This window comes from Mauremys reevesii, linkage group 2 (genome assembly GCF_016161935.1).
Source record: "Mauremys reevesii isolate NIE-2019 linkage group 2, ASM1616193v1, whole genome shotgun sequence".
Classification (NCBI taxonomy): Eukaryota; Metazoa; Chordata; order Testudines; family Geoemydidae; genus Mauremys; species Mauremys reevesii.
In genome coordinates, this window is record NC_052624.1 from 256,611,388 (window position 1) to 256,630,916 (window position 19,529).

The 19,529-nt window shown below is 41.5% G+C and overlaps 1 protein-coding gene across 3 annotated transcripts in view; it reads right to left on the bottom strand.

Moving 5' to 3' along the window:
* Nucleotides 1-19,529, bottom strand: part of NUDCD1 (NudC domain containing 1) — a 171,552-nt gene that overhangs the window by 105,343 nt on the left and 46,680 nt on the right. For all 3 annotated transcript variants that reach the window (XM_039526150.1, XM_039526149.1, XM_039526151.1), the window contains exon 4: nt 5,799-5,982. In XM_039526150.1, coding sequence (XP_039382084.1) covers nt 5,799-5,982 — 184 coding nt within the window. The remainder of the gene's footprint in view (nt 1-5,798; nt 5,983-19,529) is intronic.

Consider the following 19,529-nt stretch of genomic DNA (forward strand, 5'->3'; position numbering starts at 1 on the left):
TGCCCTAGAGGAAAATTCCTTCCCGACCCCAAATATGGCCATCATATGTTAAACCCTGAGTATGTGGGCAAGACTCACCAGCCAGTACCCAGGAAAGAATTCTCTGTAGTAACTCAGATCTCACCCCATCTAACATCCCATCACAGACCACTGGGCATACTTACCTGCTGATAATCAAAGGTCAATTGCCAAATTAATTGCCAAAATTAGGCTATCCCATCATACCATCCCCTCCATAAACTTCTTGCTGTTTTGTCTTTTCATTGATAAAAACCTTGTTACACAGAAAATTAACAATTATACTTTGTGTTACTCAGCTAGATTAAAGTAAATAATATAAATGGCTCTTTGAAAGAGAAGCAAAACCTATTTGAGATATATAGTCCATGTATCTACAGTCGAGCTGGTCAACATTGTGGAAAATGTCTTTTTGAAAAGAAAAAAAATAATAATACAGAAAAAATTCATTTGACAATATTCTGGTTTTCTGACAAGACCAAACCAAAGAGTTTCCAAAAACCAAACCTGATTTTTTTCCCCCAAGTTACTCATAAAAAAATGCATGAAAATGTTATGGTGAAGTTTGAAGAAAATTAAAGAAACTCCAACATTTTCAGCAAAAAAATATATACTTTCAACTGCCTTTAATCTACAGCCCTCTTGCAGAACCTTTTCTACCAGGTTATCTGCTCTGTAACCTTTACTGAGGGTAGGAAGAGAATCACAAATGATTGTATTATAACAACTATGTTATTTCCCGGTAAAATGAATTATTCCAATTCCATAAAGTATTATCTAAGCAAAATTATTTCCCCCTATATTTCTAGTGGTGTACATAAAGTTAGAGTAAGATTATCATTTTGGATTTCCATAACTGACTTCAGCTCTAATATTTTGCTCTTTTTACATACACCAAACTTATTAATGGAAAAAGAAAATCCACCTATGAAGGCAGCATAGAACACTGGGGTGAAGATCAGAGGTGGCCCTCGAGCTCCAGCCGGGGAACGGGGTCCGAGACTTGCCCTGCTCCGTTTGTGCCATGGCTCCATGTGGCTCCCGGAAGCAGTGGCATGTCCCCCCTCTGGCTCCAGCTAGGGGGCTCTGCATGCTGCCCCTGCCCTTAGTGCCAGCTCTGCAGCTCCTACTGACCGCTGGCGCTGCACCTCCGCGCAGAAGCCAGAGGGGGTACACGCCGCTGCTTCTGAGAGATGCTTGAGATAAGCGCCTCCTGGAGCCTGCCCCCGAGCCTCCCCCCCCACCATGCACCAACCCCCTTGCCCCAGCCCTGGCTCTCCCTCCCTCCCTCCGAACCCCTCGGTCCCAACCTGGAACACCCTCCTGCGTCCCAAACTCCTCATCCCCAAACTCACCTGAGTCTCCACACCTCCTGCCCGAGACCTCACCCCCTCCCGCATCCCAACCCCCAATTTCATGAGGATTCTTGGCCCGCCACACAATTTCCATACTCAGATGTGGCCCTTAGGCCAAAAAGTTTGCCCACCCTGCTCTAAACCATGCTCCTAAATTTAAGTCTCTTTGTATAGCTGTATGAATACTTCTTACAAGATTATCAACTGTATTCCGAGGTCTCCCCTGCTAAGCTATCAGCTATCTGGCCACAAGGTAGTGAGACAACTCAGTGGAGAGCTAGCACACACAGCACAGCACGCTGAGCTCCAAAATCACTGATTAACAAGATGAAGCTATTCTCCACACTCTTGTTCACATGTTGCAGTGCACATGAAGTCGTCAAGGAACATAATGGGCAGGGGCTAGAACTCAAAAGGTCTAGAGCGCCTCCTTCTCACGTTCTCAGTGCATGGATTAATTGGAGGTAGACATGGGGAGGATACAGAAAATAAATTGAGTTTGAGGACAGTAGGTGTCAGAAGGGAAGGGAAGATAATCGACAGAAGGGAAACAGATTAAGGGAAAATATGAAGCAGCATTCTTAACACTAATGCTACTCTTGGTCACCTCAGCACAAATTTAGTAATGTGATGCTAACCACCATGCAAAATAAATAAATAAATAAATAAATTATATGCACAAGTACTATCCAGAAGTCACCCTTTGTGGAAGAGCAAGCAAGTCCCCCTTTACCACTTATTCTGTGCACTACATAGAATCTAATTTAGGAAATGTGGACACACAGGTTCCCTCCACAACTGGGATCCATGATAGCCCCAAACAGCTTGATGTTAAGGGTACTGAGGCTAAAGGTAGATAGGCTGCAGATCTACCCTTAGGGGGAGTCCCATACTAAACAGGGGCACATGGAAAGACACTGTTGGCGACCTCCCCTGAAGCTGTATAGCAGACTACTCACCCCCAATCCCTGCACAAAGCCAGTTACTCTGGCTGTTCCTGAGAAGGTGTGAATTTCACACACAGTGAATCTGTAACTTCATTAAAGTCCACCTGCATTTCAACTTAGGGCTTGGCTACACTTGCGAGTTACAGCACAATAAAGGAGCCCCAGGCACACTAGCTCACTACCAGTTCACATGTAGAGCGCTCTGACTTCACGGCTAGAGCGCTCCTGGTACTCCACCTCGGCGAGTAGAATAATGTTTGATGTGCCCCCGCTGGAGCGTCCCAGCATCAGTGTGAATGAGGTGTTGCATTACTGCGCTCTGATCAGCCTCCGGAAACGTCCCATAATCCCACAATTAAGTCAAGTGGCCACTCTTGTCATTGTTTTGGATATGCCCTTTGAAAACTCTGTTTGACAGCTGGCATGCTTATCTGCTCTGAGACAATGCAACCATTACTGTGGAATGCTGTGTGAGAGAGAGGTGGGGGGGGGAGGGGTAGGTCTGCTGCTGTCTGAACTTACAAGACAGCATGCTGAAATGCTCTCAGCCCCCCAAAACCCACTCTCTCCCCCCACATACACACAAACACTGTCACATTCCACCCCACCCCATTTGAAAAGCACGTTGCAGCCACTTGCATGCTGGGATAGCTACCACAATGCACTGCTCTCTGTGGCCATTGCAAAAGCTGCTAATGTGGCCATGCCAGTGCGCTGTCAGTGTGGACAGACTACAGCGCTTTCCCTACTGCGCTCTATGAGCGCTGGTTTAACTCAAAAGCGCTCTAAATCTGCAAGTGTAGCCATGTCCTTAGTCCATGGCCTTGCGTTAGGAGAGGGTTGTGTGGATATATCTTGTTGCATCAAGATGCAGACTGTCTACACGTTAGTTCTTTAAAATGACCATGGAGAAAGCTAAAGACTCTCAACCTTTAATAAAGAATATAGTACAAAACTCTCTCAAGCTCAGTACAATAGAATTGGCTCCTTCTGCTTCCATAGATTGCCTTAAAGCAGATATGCCATCTTAAATGTCAATGCTGGTAGGTAACATGGTATGGTAACACTGCACTTTCCTGCTAACACTGGTGGAATTTTCAGCATAGTGGAAAAAATCCTCTTTATGAGTAGATGATTTCTTATACTTTCACTAAATGTAATCCAGGATGAGCAGAGTTATGCTCAGTTAGTCACACAGATGGGAATACAGGGGATATATACAATTATGCATTACTCCCTTTATTCCTTAAAGCTGTACTTTAAAATAAGCAGGAAAGAGAGGGGGCAAGAAACATCTTTACCCCCAAAAAGTACAAAGAAAAACAGCAGCCAATACAAAGAAATTTAAAAGTCATTTAACTAGAACATATGGAATGAGTAAATCTTTACACGTCTATATCAACTTATCAGAGGATCTCAAAGCATTTTTGTAAAATTAGAAACAAAAATTGAAGTTAAACTAGAAATAAAGATAGTACAAGGAAGAGGAAACAAAACCAAAAGTATAATCAACTGAAACAGATAAACAATACAACACTAGAGCTAAATGCAGCTGAAAATAATAGCAGGCTTTCTCTACAAGCCTTAAATCCTGAAGTAGGCCTATCTAGCCAAAAGAAATTTCAGCATAAGCAGCAACAACAACAAAAAGTCAACACCCCAAATGCAGGTTATACTCATCCAGGAGGAGGGGAGGTCATAATAGTCATTTCCTTAATCTCATGCTCCAAATTGCAGATTCTCAACTCCCTTTAAAATCCCCACCCCCCACTGCTATGATGCAAACAGGATTTAATGCAGATCTAGGCTGGAATAATCCTCCCACAGTGCCCAGCTGAGATTTACTGGAGGGGTGAATCATCTAAGATACTTCTTTATAAATTCAAAAAGCTCCTCTCCTGCAACCACTGAATTTCTGCATGGGGCCTTCATCCTTTAGAGTGCTTAAGCATAGTGGTATGGAAGGAGGAGATGGAGAACCCACCTCAACAATACCCAGACCTTTTTTTTTATTATTATTGTTATTATTATTATTAATTACTACTACTACTACTACTACAACTACAACAACAACAACAACATCTTCGGGCCATTTATTTCACTCTTAACTGACAAGTCATCTAGAAAAGAGTCTGCTCCAATGTTAAAACATTTAGAGACCTCATAAGCATGTTCAATGGAGTCTAATTCCCTGAGAACTAGGATAATATATATATGGTAACAGAGCTGAGCAGAATCAACTAGTCCAGTCTTGTTAACTCATATCTTCTGCATCCAAGAGGTCTAAAGTCTATTATGGACCAGAAGGCACTGAGACGCTATTTAGGCTGCAATGGACCCTCAGAAATTTGATCTGTGAGAAAAGGCAGGGGGACGGGGTGGCGGAGAGAGGAGAAAGAAGAGTTAACATGTTAAGACAGAGAAAGGGCGGGGGGGGGGAACCAAGATGACAGAAAAAAGTAAATTAGCTGCTTAAACTTTAGTTATAAGCCAGGATTAATTAAATTAGTAAAACTTCAAAAATGCACTCTCGCCCTACCCCCAATCAATTATTGGTCGTCTTATATCCTGAAACATGGGGTCTTAGAGGCCTTATAAAAGTTATCCTATTTAATACAACTATGGATGTTTATATTAACTCAGTCATCTAACTATCTCGCCATATATATCTATACTTATATACTTTGCTGGATTTTACTAAACTCAGTGAGTTCCACAGTTTAACCACTGTATACTAAATCACTGTCAGATTAATTAAATGTCTCCTTGTTCTTTTTATTATAGAAAAGGTTAAAGAACATTCAATATTCTCTCAATATATCATTGATTTGTATTCTTATACTATGTCCCGTTATATTCATTTTCTAATCCTAATTTGTAAATCCCTTTACCATTCAAATTCCAAGCCTCTTAACCAGAGCTGAAAATAGTACCTAATTGTTCAGTGGTTTGGAGATTGGAACAAAGGTTTGCTAAGACTAAGGTGAGAAGACCTAACATTTTTATTTGGGACCTCTCTGGGAATTTGCATTGTCTATCTCCACATGTAAAGTGCTACTGCACTAACCTGTTTTTCTAGTCACCCACATCATATGAGCATTTGTATTGTTTATCCATTACTTGGCCTCAGAGATATTTAGCAAATTATAGGTTCACATTCCCCACTCCCAACTCAAATTGGAAAAAAAAAATGAAGATAGAAACTGAGTTAAAGTTTTGAAAAACAATTAAAATAACTAGAATTGTGAAATGACTAATCAGAGGGATAGCTCGATGGTTTGAGCATTGGCCTGCTAAACCCAGGATTGTGAGTTCAATCCTTGAGGGGGCAATTTGTGGATTTAGTTGGCGATTGGTCCTGATTTGAGGTCCCTGAGGTCCCTTCTAACCCTGATATTCTATATACAATAATTTTTTAAAATAGTGAGGTTTCAGCTTTTCAAAGTATCTGCCAAGAATATAAACATAAAATACTCACCCTCTTTGTCTACTTCTGTGATTGTAACCCATTCCAAGGACACATGGAAGCCACTTCCTTTTGCATCCAGTTCATCTTTTTCTACTCGAAGCAGAAGCCCAGCTACTGAATGCACATCTGACTTTACAAAGCAAACACTGTGGGCTATAACAAAGGGACTCCCAAGTTCTTCATTAAACATAATCTGTAAAGCAGAAAGAAGAAGAAAAAAAAACAAGTTGGAGGGGGAAAGAGTCCATAGTAGCTACTTTGCTATCCACTAGAAAAGGAATGAGAAAGTTGACTGAAGCTACCCCAAGGATTTCACTGCCGACACAGATCACTCAGTGGCTTCCGCCTCCGGTTTGTTTGTCCTGTCTCCTTTGCCCAGATAGTTTTGACATTCTTTTTATTATTAATTTGTATATTAAAGTAGCAGGTAAAAGGCCCATTATGCTTGGTGCTATGTAAGCACAGAAAGATAGCGGATACATGATCTGATGATTTTGATAATAAATCAATTTTGGAAAACAAATCAGATTTTTAAAATAACCTCCTTTGGTTAACGAGTTGTTTACCATTGAACTCTGAAGGGTTCCTTTACTAGACAACTGTAAAAAACTGTGTACGATAAATGCCTATTATTAAATGGAGGAAGAGGAGGAAATTAATGATTTTAAAACTGCTGAGATAGGGGAGCACCTTACTAAAATCCGTGAGTGGAGTTTGGAGAAGCCTAATCTGCTCCTGCATTTTGATGAAAGCTGACCAGTACTGTCTGATCTAGTTTAAATCTTGAATGATACATTCATCTGGTAACCACTGTATTAGAATGTGGGATTGTTGCACAAAAAAGTCCAATAGTTTGAGTCATTTAATCTGATCCAGAGATGGGAGCTACAGTAATAGAAACCTTGGTTCTGGAGACCATATCTTTTTTATTCTGTCTCTGGTGAAACAAGCACTTATTTAGCACAGTATCAAAATGTTGATAAAATTGATCAAGACAAAGGACGACATGAAGATAGGAATGTTTTAATTGCCTGTACATCTATACCAGGAGCCTGTGTAATAAAACAATTGGAATTAGAATTGCTCATTTATGAAAAAAAATCCAACCTAGTTGGTACGGCTGAAGTCTGGTGAGGAGACTGGCATGACTGTAATGTTAAAATCAATGGATATAACCTGCTTAGGACGAATGGAGTTCACAGAAGGGGAAAATGAGATTACTGATTTCCAAGTCACTGACAACTCGGAAGAAAATGATCTTGCATGCTGATAGATCAATGTTAACACAAATAAAGCACAAGACAGTGTACTGTTTGGTGTCTCCTACAGACGACCAAATCACACTTGAAAAACAGGATGACTACCTCCTTAAGCACCTACCCACAAGATGGAGAAAAACCATTGTTCCATGGTGCTTCACATTGGATAAGCAGTCACTGAGTTTTAACAAGCAACAATTGTCCCTAGTCTATCAGTAACAGTGGCACACACACACACACACACACGGTATAATCTTCTTGAACTACCTCAGTCCTAGAAATTGTGAGATAATGTGGCACAATTATAAATACTATGTCATTCCCCATCATCCATGACACCATATAAACCCATTCTGTGGGCACACAAAGCATCTCTTGAGTTCTGTTGTGCACGTGAATACTGTCCCAATAATGACAGGGCCCAGCAGTGTCTTGGATCCATTCCTGGTGAAATGGCTCAGCTTTGGCCTAGCAGACATTGAGCAGTGCTCATCGGGCCACAATAACGTGGACAACATTGGCATCCAAACAGTTCTGAAGGCCGCACCACCTTGATTTCAATCTACTAATCCCACATTCAACCACCATTTTACAGCTACTGAACAGGTAACTGAATCTTCTTTTTGCCAGGCCTTCTGCAATCAGGTTACGGATTCATAAAAGATGGCAAAAGGGGGTAAGCAGAGTCCACTAGAATAAAGTGGGGACAGTTACTCCATTTATAACAATGTCATTTGGTAGGAACAATGTCCCAGTTTGTCCATGAAGGTATAGTCTCAATCTCTGGAAAACACTGGCATCATGCATCTTGCTAGTACATCCTACGCTGGTGTCTATGACCTTGCCTCTCTGGTAGTCCAGGGCCTGCAAAATGATGGAGTAGTATCACTTGTGGTTTATGTACTCATGTGTTCCTTGCAGAGGGGAAATTCTGGGCACTTAAGTCCCCTCAATAGCTCCAGGCCAGTCTGGGAAGCCCATTCTCTCAAAGCCAGCAATTATTTCAGGAACATTATTAACGCCCATCCTGTTTAGGTAAATCACAGTCATGATTGCCTCACAAGCCTCCACAACCACCACCCTATCAGTTGACATGCCAACACCTAACAGGTTAGCCACAGACATGTAACAGGCTGGGGAGGCTTCTCTCTGGTGGCTATAGAGACCCACTTCTGAGCTTGCATGGCCCCCTCATGCATGTGTTTGGACGCTGAAGAGTCATGGCAAGCTGATTACCAGAATATCTACTTCTTCATACAAAAGTTCTGGGAGCCACTGCAGGTCATCCCAGGTCCACATGATGATGTGATCCCACCAGTCTGTGCTTGAGGCGTTACTCCAAAAGCGCCAGTCTACATATGGAGAATCTGCAGTTATGGCAACAAGCACGAGCATGATCGCCTGGTTCCTCAGATTTTTTATTTGTTTTTTAAATACAGACATACTGAGCTTTATGAATTAGGTCAGATTGTACATTCCTTCAATTAGTCTTCAACTGCAAGCTGCAGTGTATGGGCTACCCTTCAGGAAGGGATCAAAGAAGAAATCAAGGGATGACTAATTTCACTGAAAGTGGATTGTGTCACATAAATTTGACTGATCCCTTTTAGGGATTAACATTTGATATATTATTGTGGGACAATTTGCTCTTCTGACTCCAGCATTTAAAGAGATCAAAGAAAGACACACCTCTGAATATTTAAAAATCTATGATTGTTAAAGTGGGTTGGTATGTATATGTATGGCTTGGGTGATTTCATACATACCAACCCACTTTATTATTGCAGTTGCCTTAGTTGTGAACACGGGAGTCCAAAATACCTTGTGTTATGGTAGACTTCTTGATGTGGGTTCACCAGAATTGCATACATGTTGTCATCATTTATGATTATTATTCTGTAATTTTTTTTCTAAAGCAAATGAAGCATACTCCTTTGGGTGGTGTCTTTGAGTGTGCCTTTCCAGGTTGGCAACATAGTTGAATGGCACTCCGGTTTCCCAATTTGACAAGCACATTTTTTTTTAAAAACACTGTTATATCTGAAGAACTTTCTTACATGATTAATTCTCAGTTGTTGTAATACACTATATATATATATTTTTAAATAAACCAAAGGCAATAGTGCAGCCCTGTTGCATATTTCCAGAATCTAATCAAGTATGGTTGTGTTTTAGCAAAGTAGCGGCAAGAAGTCTGAGAAGTAGTTCAGAAAGGGATGATCTTGTGTCACTAACGATCCATGCAAGGTAATTTAACTTGCAAACTTTCACAGAGCTTGTTCTGACTCTAGATTAGTCTAGATTAGTCAAACTCCTTTCCAAATTACAAGCTGCTTCTCAGATTCTTTGAAAGCGACACTACTTTGCTAATATACTAGCAGTGTTAGATTGGGGAGAAGCTGGAGGTAACAACCTCTAGGGAAAAGTTGGAGAGGCCTAGAGTAGCTAGCTGAGGAGGCAGGAGCTATCACTCCTCTAGCCTTAAGTGTGAGGTTGAAAGGAGGGAAGGGGAGGCTATATTCCTTTTACAGACTTCTCATGCACTCTTGAGGACAATAGAAATAATTCTCTTACATATGTTTGATCCCCAAAAAAATGGATGGCTAAAAGACCCAGAAGACTAGGGACACTCAGAGGCTAGATTTTTAATGTTTCTTTTATATTGAAGCTTAGAGATATCTAGTTTAAAGTAATATACAGCTGGTATTATTCCCAGAATAGGTGTATAGACCCAAATTGGCCAAGTTTCCTTTAAGTGGGGAACAGAATCCAAACCTTCTGGAAGATAAATAATGATTAAGAGTGATGCAATTTGCAGTTTTGTTATTCCACTAGAGCCTCATGTTTTTATTTGAGGACAATATTTTTAACTTCATGTTCTGGGAAGCACAAAGCATGTGGCTGCCCTAGATATAAACAGTAAGCAATGTACCATGTAGATACATTCTGTAATTCAGAATTTAACATCAGTGCTCAAGTGATTACGCAGCACTAGATCTCAGGAAAACTGAGCTCATTACTAGTCAGTTTGACCTGAAAAAAAGGTGCTAAAGAAAACTAGCAGAGAGCTTAATAGAAGTTATTTACTTCTAAGGACACCAACCCTTTGTTTCAGTTGCAAAGGTGTAGAAGGGTATTGATTTAGTAGGGCTATAATACCTACTACATGGTCTCGTGCCACTTGCTTTTACATTTTGTCATATAACCATCACTCCCTTTACATGCTAGTACTACTAAACTACTGTTGCTATACCAGCATGTAGTTATCTTCCTGGTTGCCCAAGCAAAGATACATCTGGGTAGAGATGGGTCAAAGATTCCCTGCACCTCATTTTTTAATAAGCGTCAAAGGATGGAGGAGGGTAGCAGGCTACTGTTTAGGACAATAAAAAGCAACAAGACCCTCTGATTAGATATACAACATAGCTGTTTCAATTGCACTTCAAAAGAGCCTGAAATCTTAATTGATATTTTAGATAGCCAAAGTGCTATTACAACTTTTGCCATGAAATGAAAGGCAAAATAGCTCAGTATCTACGCTACAAAACCTTGCCTTTCCAGAAAAATCTATATACATATGTAGTCATGTATGTTTTTTGAGAAACTCTTAAGTAAATATTCCTCTTAAGTAAAGGAAGGAAAGTGTTTTGGGTGCACATATCATTCCTGAATAGTTTCCTCCCCATGCTTAACTACTTGTTAGAAAAACATTATTGGTAGTGTTAAACTAAATGCAATTACTTACTTGGAACAATGTTTACAAATCCCATCTACTGTGTGTATTAAAACTTAACTACCTATATAAAATTCAGAGTCAGAGAGAGTAAGTTGTGAACAAAATCAGATTTCACATTTCAGGAAGCAACTAATTATGGAACAGTATTGGGAGGCATGTTTCAAAAGAGTACAACAAACGAGGACAAACCCTCTTGAGAGAGACCCCAGACTATAACACATTTCTAAGAATATTCTGCAGGATCGTTTATCCACACTGTCAAAGTGTCATGCAAGACCCAGATAAACGGAGGTTAACTTATGTGTAACTGGAGGTTTTCCAAGATGTATGGTGCCTATTTGTATTCCACGTGTGGGTATGTGTGCACACCATGCACTTGAGATGGGAAAAATCTCGCAACCTCTGCGCCTGAATCCTGGCTCTCCTTGTGCTCTGCACCCAGGATATAAGAGGAGGTGTGGACTGATTGCCTGTCCCAGGAATCTTCTCTCCCAGGAATCAAGTTAGGATCCAAAGCCGAGGGCAAGGAGAATGGGTAATGGAATACAAATAGGGACCACACAAGTAAATAACCTCCATTCCTTCTTCAAGTGCTGATCCCTATGTGTATTCCACATGTGGGTGACTAGTACACAGTACTCAAATATGAGGGAGACGCAAGGATGCAGGAGTTATAGATGTAACATTGAAGATCCAAAGGCTGTGTCAGCAGAAAAGACTTGAATCAAAGCATAATGTATTGTGAAAGCACGGATGGAACTCCAGGTTTCCATCTTACAAACATCCAGCATTAGCATTTTTCAAAGAGATGCTACTGAGTTCACCTGTGCTGTTGTGGAATGGACCCTCAATCTGCCCAGAGGAGCAAATGATAGCTTCAAATGATAGCAAAGGAGGATACAGACAGAAATCCCCTTTGAGAGACTCTGAACAGATATCACTTATTCCCATGCTCACTCAACTAGAGCAACCATCTATATGACAGCCTAAACAGTTTTGCTCTTTGCAGGTAGAATGCCAATGATCTTCTGATGTTGAGAAAATGAAATTTCCTCTTCTCACTGGAAGCAGGAGACTTTGGAAAGAATCCCAGTAAGTGAATCAATTGGTTTATGTTGAACTCAGAAATTACCTTCAGGATAAATTTCAGGCAGAGGCAAAAGGATACCTGCTCTTTATAAAATATAGCATATGTTGTCAGCCATGAGGGCCCCCTACTCTACTGGCAGACATAATTGTGACAGGAACATGACCTTCATAGACAGGCATCTGAAGAAGTGGGTATTCACCCACGAAAGCTCATGCTGCAGAATGTCTGTTAGTCTATAAGGTGCCACAGGATTCTTTGTTGCTTTTACAGATCCAGACTAACACGGCTACCCCTCTGATACATAGACAGGTAGGACATCAAGTACACGGCCAATGGTTTGAAAGGTAGCCTGTAAGTTTTGAAAGTACAAGACTGAGGTCTCACTGCAGTGTTGGCTTCACTACTGATGGGTATCTGGTAGATAATGGGTGAGTAAAAACAATGTGTTGGAAGATGGCATACACTGATTGCTACTAGGTGGATCCACAGAGAGCTAATAGAAAGACCTGACATCATGAGAGTTTAAAATAGCAGGAATACCTGCTGACCCTTATAATTGATTCTATCGTGCCCAGGTAGAGAAATACCTCATTTGGCTAGATAACATTTTCTGGTAGAATCTTTCCTGCTGTGATTAAGTGTAGTTTATACAGCTTCTAAACATCAACGCTCTAGATCTGACGCTGATCCAAATACTAAACCATGAGGTGAAGAGAGTCCAGACTGGAATGTCTAATCCCACCATTCGCCCGAATTGGCAAGTTCAGGAAGGACTGAATGCTGATGGATTGACATTCGTAGAAAGTCCAGAAAAACTGTCTAAGACAATTGGGTGTGATGAGAATAACTCGTGCTTTGTCGAAACAAATCTTCCATAGAACTTGGGGTAGTAGCAGGATGGGAAGGAAGGCATGCTTCAAGTGGCTTGTTCAGAACAGCAAGCAAGCATTGCCCCTAGAGTCCTGACCTAGTGCTGCTCTGGAAGAATATATGCTGAACTTCTTGTTCCTCTGGGAGACAAACAGGTCCCAAGATAGTCTTCCCCACTGAGTGAAGATGTTGTTCAGCACTGAATTGTCTAACTCCCACTCATGATCTACTCCTGGGGGAATTCTGTGCCAAAAATTAAGAATTCTGAGCAAATACTTTAAAATTCTTCAAAATTCTGCATATTTTATTTGTAAAAATAACCCAGTATAATCACGCCAGTTTCAATTATTTTGGTCATTTAAACTACAATACAATGGACTGAGAATAGGAGCAGGGAGCATTGAAAGAAATCCCCAAGTCCCCTTTGTCTAATAGTAATGAGCTAGGTTTGATCCTTTATTTCTAGTTATTAGTCAAATATATATGCAACAACATGCTCAGTATTACATCATAGGCAACAGAAAAGCAAGTGAGGGCTGGGGAATGAAATTTACAGTTTATATTGGCTATTGACCATCTCCAGAAAGGTCAGTAGTAAAATAGTTAATGGAGCACATTTTGATAGGAAAATTTTGAAGTCCATAAATTTAGAACAGTTATAATCACTAAAACACCAAACACATTTATAAGGCCACGTTATCATTTACAATAAGGGTCCTTTACACCACTCTGGTAATGAAAAGGAGAATTAAAACGTTTAAAACGTGTTGTACGCTCCTGGAGGAATTCACTAAGAATGGGAACAAATTATTAACAACAATGGCAACAACTAAGCAGGCAGGCTGCTACATTATGCTCTGCCTCAAGGGACAGAGCCTGCCTCATGCCTACCTCCAAACATCCCAAAGCTTGGACCCTCCCCATGTCAAGTGTGCTGCAATAGCGAGCCAGAGGGACAGAGTCTCTTTTGTCCGCTTGCCAATTCAGCCTCACCCCCTCCGGCAGTGACTGACATCTCCTCACACACGCCCAGACCCTCTACCCTCCCCCCAGTGCTGATTTACATCTCTGCCAGCTGCTCTAGGCTGCCGGGGAGGAGCGAGTGATCACTCTTGTGGCTTCCCTTTCCTTCCCCTCAGAAGTCATTTTTCTGTGGGGAAGCAAAGAAATCTGAGGATGATATGAATTCTGTGCCTGCACAATGGCACAAAGTACCCTCAGGAGTAATTGATCAGTGGTGAAATGCTTGCTGAGGCTGTCTGCCAGCGCATGCTAACCATCTGGAAAGGAATGTTGCAGAGACTGTGATGTGGTTCCAGATACTCTAGTTCCAGCTGACAGCCTCTATGCGCAGCAGAAGGGATTTTGTCTCCACTTGGTTCTACTGAAGACAGCCGTAATGTCTGTAATTATCTGGACATGTCGGGATTGTACGCGTGGCAAGAGTGTACTGCAGGCCCTTCTGACCACCGTTCATTCCAGGAGATTGATATGAATCTTGGCTTCTCAAGGTGTCCACATGCCTTGCGCTGTGTAACCGCCCATATGGGTTCCCCAGTGCATGAGGGATGCATCTGTGATTATCAGAAGATCAGGTATGGGAGGTAGGAATGCAACTCCAATCCCCCTATAAAGTCTATGATCTGCAGAGCATTCAGAGTAGACTTTTCCATGTTCATGCAGATACCCAAGAATGCTAGGAGGCAGAGAAGGACAAGGTTGCTGACTAAACCTCTAGACAGGATCTGCCTGTTAAAACCAGTCATCAAAATATGGGGAGATGGCATAGCCCATTCATCTCATCTCTACAGCCATCACGGAGAAGACCTTTGTAAAGGCCCTGGATGCAATTGCCAGACCAAATGGGAGTATCCTGAACTGGTAAAGTTCCTATCCTATCAGAAACCTTCTTTGGGATGGGTGAATGTCTGCACAAAAGTAAGCCTCTTTTGTGTTGAGAGCTGCAAACCTTTTTCCAAGGAGGAAATTATTGATGCCAATGTAACCATGCAAAATTTTAATGTGCAAATAAAAATATTTATATATATATTTATATAGCTGGTATAGGTAAAGAAGGGGCCTCCATCCTCCCTTTTTCTTGGGAACTATGAAATAGCTGGAATAGAACCCTTTCCCTTGTTGCTGAGGTGGCACTCACTCTACAGTTCCTCACTTGAGAAGAGATTCCACTTCCAGTTAGAGGATTTCCTTGTGAGAGTAGTCTCTGAAGGGAGGTCAGGAACGGGGTTTTAAGGAGGAGAAAAACTTGATAGCTTAGCCAAAGTGGAAGATATCCAGTACCCACTTGTCCATTGTTGTAGCTCTCGAGTTGTAGGCAAAATACACTAGTTGGCCACCAAAGCTGACTTTGGAAACAGGTGGGGATCGCATCCTTGCAATGGTGTGCAACTCTCAAGCATCCTGTCAAAAGTAACTTTTAGCCAATAGATGAGGTTGGGTAGCTATTGTCAAGAAGGATGGGGCTGCTGTGACATTCCGTACCTCATGGGAACACCCTACACCCCCATGTTCATCCTTACAATATATGATTGTGTGATACCTAATGCAAAGTTTGCTATGTCGAGTGTCTTTGGAAGGCTCATGATGTACTGAGCATTGTTGTTATGGTAATGTTATAGTAATGGTTACAATTTCATGTATATAGTTATCAAGCTGAAAATGTTCCTCATGGCTTAAAGCAAGACCAGGCAAAAACTCTGAGAGCAGAGGGGCAGTTCACACCTCATCAGGGCATGCATCAGACAAACCCAGCCCAGCCTCACAGGAACAAAGAGCACTGGCCTAGGTAACAAAGGATCTGTTGGACTCTAGAGTGAGTCACCCGCCTTCCTTTGGTCAGTTGGGGACTGCAATGAGGTAATGCTCACCTGGCTGTGAAGGGGGGAGGGACAAAGCCAAGAGGAAAGAAATAACATGATAAAAGGGAGAGATGTTTGCCATGCTTTTCCTCTCTCTTCCACCTCCATCTACAGATGATGGAAGTGCTGATCAAAGGGGAGCCTGGCTAAAGGGCAACCAGCCAGCCTGTGGTGAGAAGCATCTACATTTGTAAGGGCACCGAAGGTGTTAAGATCAGCTTAGAATGAGTTTTACTTTTATTTCATTTGACTAAATCTGACTTGTTATGTTTTGACTTATAAATCACTTAAAAATCTATCATTGTAATTAATGAATCTGTTTGTTTATTCTACCTGAAGCAGTGCATTTGGTATGAAGCGTGTCAGAGACTCCCCTTGGGATAACAAGCCTGATACATATCAATTTCTTTGTTAAACTGACAAACTCATATAAGTTTGTAGCATCCAGCGGGCATAACTGGACACTGCAAGACGGTGGTTCCTAGGGTTGTGTCTAGGACCGGAGATATTGGCTACTATCATTTGGTTGCACAGTCCAAGGAGCATCTTACTTGACAGAGGCTGTGCATGAACAGCCCAGGAGTGGGAGTTCTCACAGCAGAGTAGGGTAAGGCTGGCTCCCAGAGTTGAGGATTGGAATGATCTAGCAGATCACCAATCCAGATAAACACCAGAGGGGAACGTTACAGCTGCATACCTTGGTTTCTGCAGCATTTGATGCTTACGTGGTAGTTCACATAATTGTTGGTGGTAGAAAGGATATGGAAGAGGCCTTGGCTTATAAATCTATTCACGATGCTTCCTCTTTGGGGCAGGAGTATAAATGCCCAAGGTGTGGAGGGATGTCCTGGAATCTTAATGAGTGCAAAAGTTAAATGACTGCTTCATGGAGCAGCTGGTTCGGGAACCCACAAGGGGAGAGGCAACTCTAGATTTAATCCTGAGTGGAGCGCAGGAGCTGGTCCAAGAGGTAACTATAGCAGGACCGCTTGGAAATAGTGACCATAATACAATAGCATTCAACATCCCTGTGGTGGGAAGAACACCTCAACAGCCCAACACTGGGGCATTTAATTTCAAAAGGGGGAACTATACAAAAATGAGGGGGTTAGTTAAACAAAAGTTAAAAGGTACAGTGACTAAAGTGAAATCCCTGAAAGTTGCATGGGCCCTTTTTAAAGACACCATAATAGAGGCCCAACTTCAATGTATACCCCAAATTAAGAAACAGTAAAAACTAAAAAAGAGCCACCGTGGCTTAACAACCATGTAAAAGAAGCAGTGAGATAAAAAGACTTCCTTTAAAATGTGGAAGTCAAATCCTAGTGAGGCAAATAGAAAGGAGCACAAACACTGCCAACTTAAGTGCAAGAGTGTAATAAGAAAAGCCAAAGAGGAGTTTGAAGAACGGCTAGCCAAAAACTCCAAAGGTAATAACAAAATGTTTTTTAAGTACATCAGAATAGGAAGCCTGCTAAACAACCAGTGGGGCCCCTTGACAATCGAAATACAAAAGGAGCGCTTAAAGATGATAAAGTCATTGCAGAGAAACTAAATGGATTATTTGCTTCAGTCTTCACGGCTGAGGATGTTAGGGAGATTCCCAAACCTGAGCTGGCTTTTGTAGGTGACAAATCTGAGGAACTGTCACAGATTGAAGTGTCACTAGAGGAGGTTTTGGAATTAATTGAAAAACTCAACATTAACAAGTCACCGGGACCAGATGGCATTCACCCAAGAGTTCTGAAAGAACTCAAATGTGAAGTTGCGGAACTATTAACTAAGGTTTGTAACCTGTCCTTTAAATCGGCTTCGGTACCCAATGACTGGAAGTTAGCTAATGTAACGCCTATATTTAAAAAGGGCTCTAGGGGTGATCCCAGCAATTACAGACCGGTAAGTCTAATGTCGGTACCAGGCAAATTAGTCGAAACAATAGTTAAGAATAAAATTGTCAGACACATAGGAAAACAAACTGTTGAGCAATAGTCAACATGTTTTCTGTAAAGGGAAATCGTGTCTTACTAATCTATTAGAGTTCTTTGAAGGGGTCAACAAACATGTGGACAAGGGGGATCCGGTGGTCATAGTGTACTTAGATTTCCAGAAAGCCTTTGACAAGGTCCCTCACCAAAGGCTCTTACGTAAATTAAGCTGTCATGGGATAAAAGGGAAGGTCCTTTCATGGATTGAGAACTGGTTAAAAGACAGGGAACAAAGGGTAGGAATTAATGGTAAATTCTCAGAATGGAGAGGGGTAACTAGTGGTGTTCCCCAAGGGTCAGTCCTAGGACCAATCCTATTCAATTATATTCATAAATGATCTGGAGAAAGGGGTAAACAGTGAGATGGCAAAGTTTGCAGATGATACTAAACTACTCAAGATAGTTAAGACCAAAGCAGATTGTGAAGAACTTCAAAAAGATCTCACAAAACTAAGTGATTGGGCAACAAAATGGCAAATGAAATTTAATGTGGATAAACGTAAAGTAATGCACATTGGAAAAAATAACCCCAACTATACATACAATATGATGGGGGCTAATTTAGCTACAATGAGTCAGGAAAAAGATCTTGGAGTCATCGTGGATAGTTCTCTGAAGATGTCCATGCAGTGTGCAGAGGCAGTCAAAAAAGCAAACAGGATGTTAGGAATCATTAAAAAGGGGATAGAGAATAAGAATATATTATTGCCATTATATAAATCCATGGTACGCCCACATCTCGAATACTGTGTACAGATGTGGTCTCCTCATCTCAAAAAAGATATTCTAGCACTAGAAAAGGTTCAGAAAAGGGCAACTAAAATGATTGGGGTTTGAAGAGGGTCCCATACGAGGAAAGATTAAAGAGGCTAGGACTCTTAAGCTTGGAAAAGAGATGACTAAGCGGGGATATGATATATAAAATTATGAGTGATATTGAGAAAGTGGATAAGGAAAAGTTATTTACTTATTCCCATAATACAAGAACTAGGGGTCACCAAATGAAATTAATAGGCAGCAGGTTTAAAACAAATAAAAGGAAGTTCTTCTTCACACAGCGCACAGTCAACTTGTGGAACTCCTTACCTGAGGAGGTTGTGAAGGCTAGTACTATTACAATGTTTAAAAGGGAACTGGATAAATTCATGGTGGCTAAGTCCATAAATGGCTATTAGCTAGGATGGGTAAGAATGGTGTCCCTAGCCTCTGTTCGTCAGAGGATGGAGATGGATGGCAGGAGAGAGATCACTTGATCATTGCCTGTTAGGTTCACTCCCTCTGGGGCACCTGGCATTGGCCACTGTCGGTAGACAGATACTGGGCTAGATGGATCTTTGGTCTGACCCGGTACGGCCGTTCTTATGTTCTTATGTTAGTTAGCTTGTTTTCTTGTTAAAGAGATTGGTTTCACCCAAGTGCAAATCCTCAGTGGTGTTCTGAACCTTCCTGGGAAACCAAAGAGTGAAGCAGTGACTCTCGATGTATTACTGCTGCAGTCATTATAGATCAGTGCGCAGTGAGTTTTTATCCGCAAGTCTACCTTCCTCAACAAGGGCTGGGAATTAAATTCCCCTAGCAGGACAGGACCCATTTTTGAACTTCAAATAGTTCATAAAATCGTATTTTGCTTACATGGGCTGGTAGTTAAAGATTCTGAACTGGAAGCTGGTGGATGTGAACACCTTCTTCCCCAGAAGATCAAGGAATTTAGCTCCCTTGTTTGCATGGGTGGTCTTAGGACGTTGCTGCCCAGATCCTTCCATGGCTGCTTGTACTACTAGTGAGTGGGGGAAGGCAGGATGGGTGAACAAGAATTCTGCCCCTTTTGCAGGCACAAAGGGATCCAGCCAGTGTGACAGATGTCTGTTGGTGGAGTCCTCAGAAAACAGGTAAGAAAACTGCAGGAGGAGCTGGATCATCT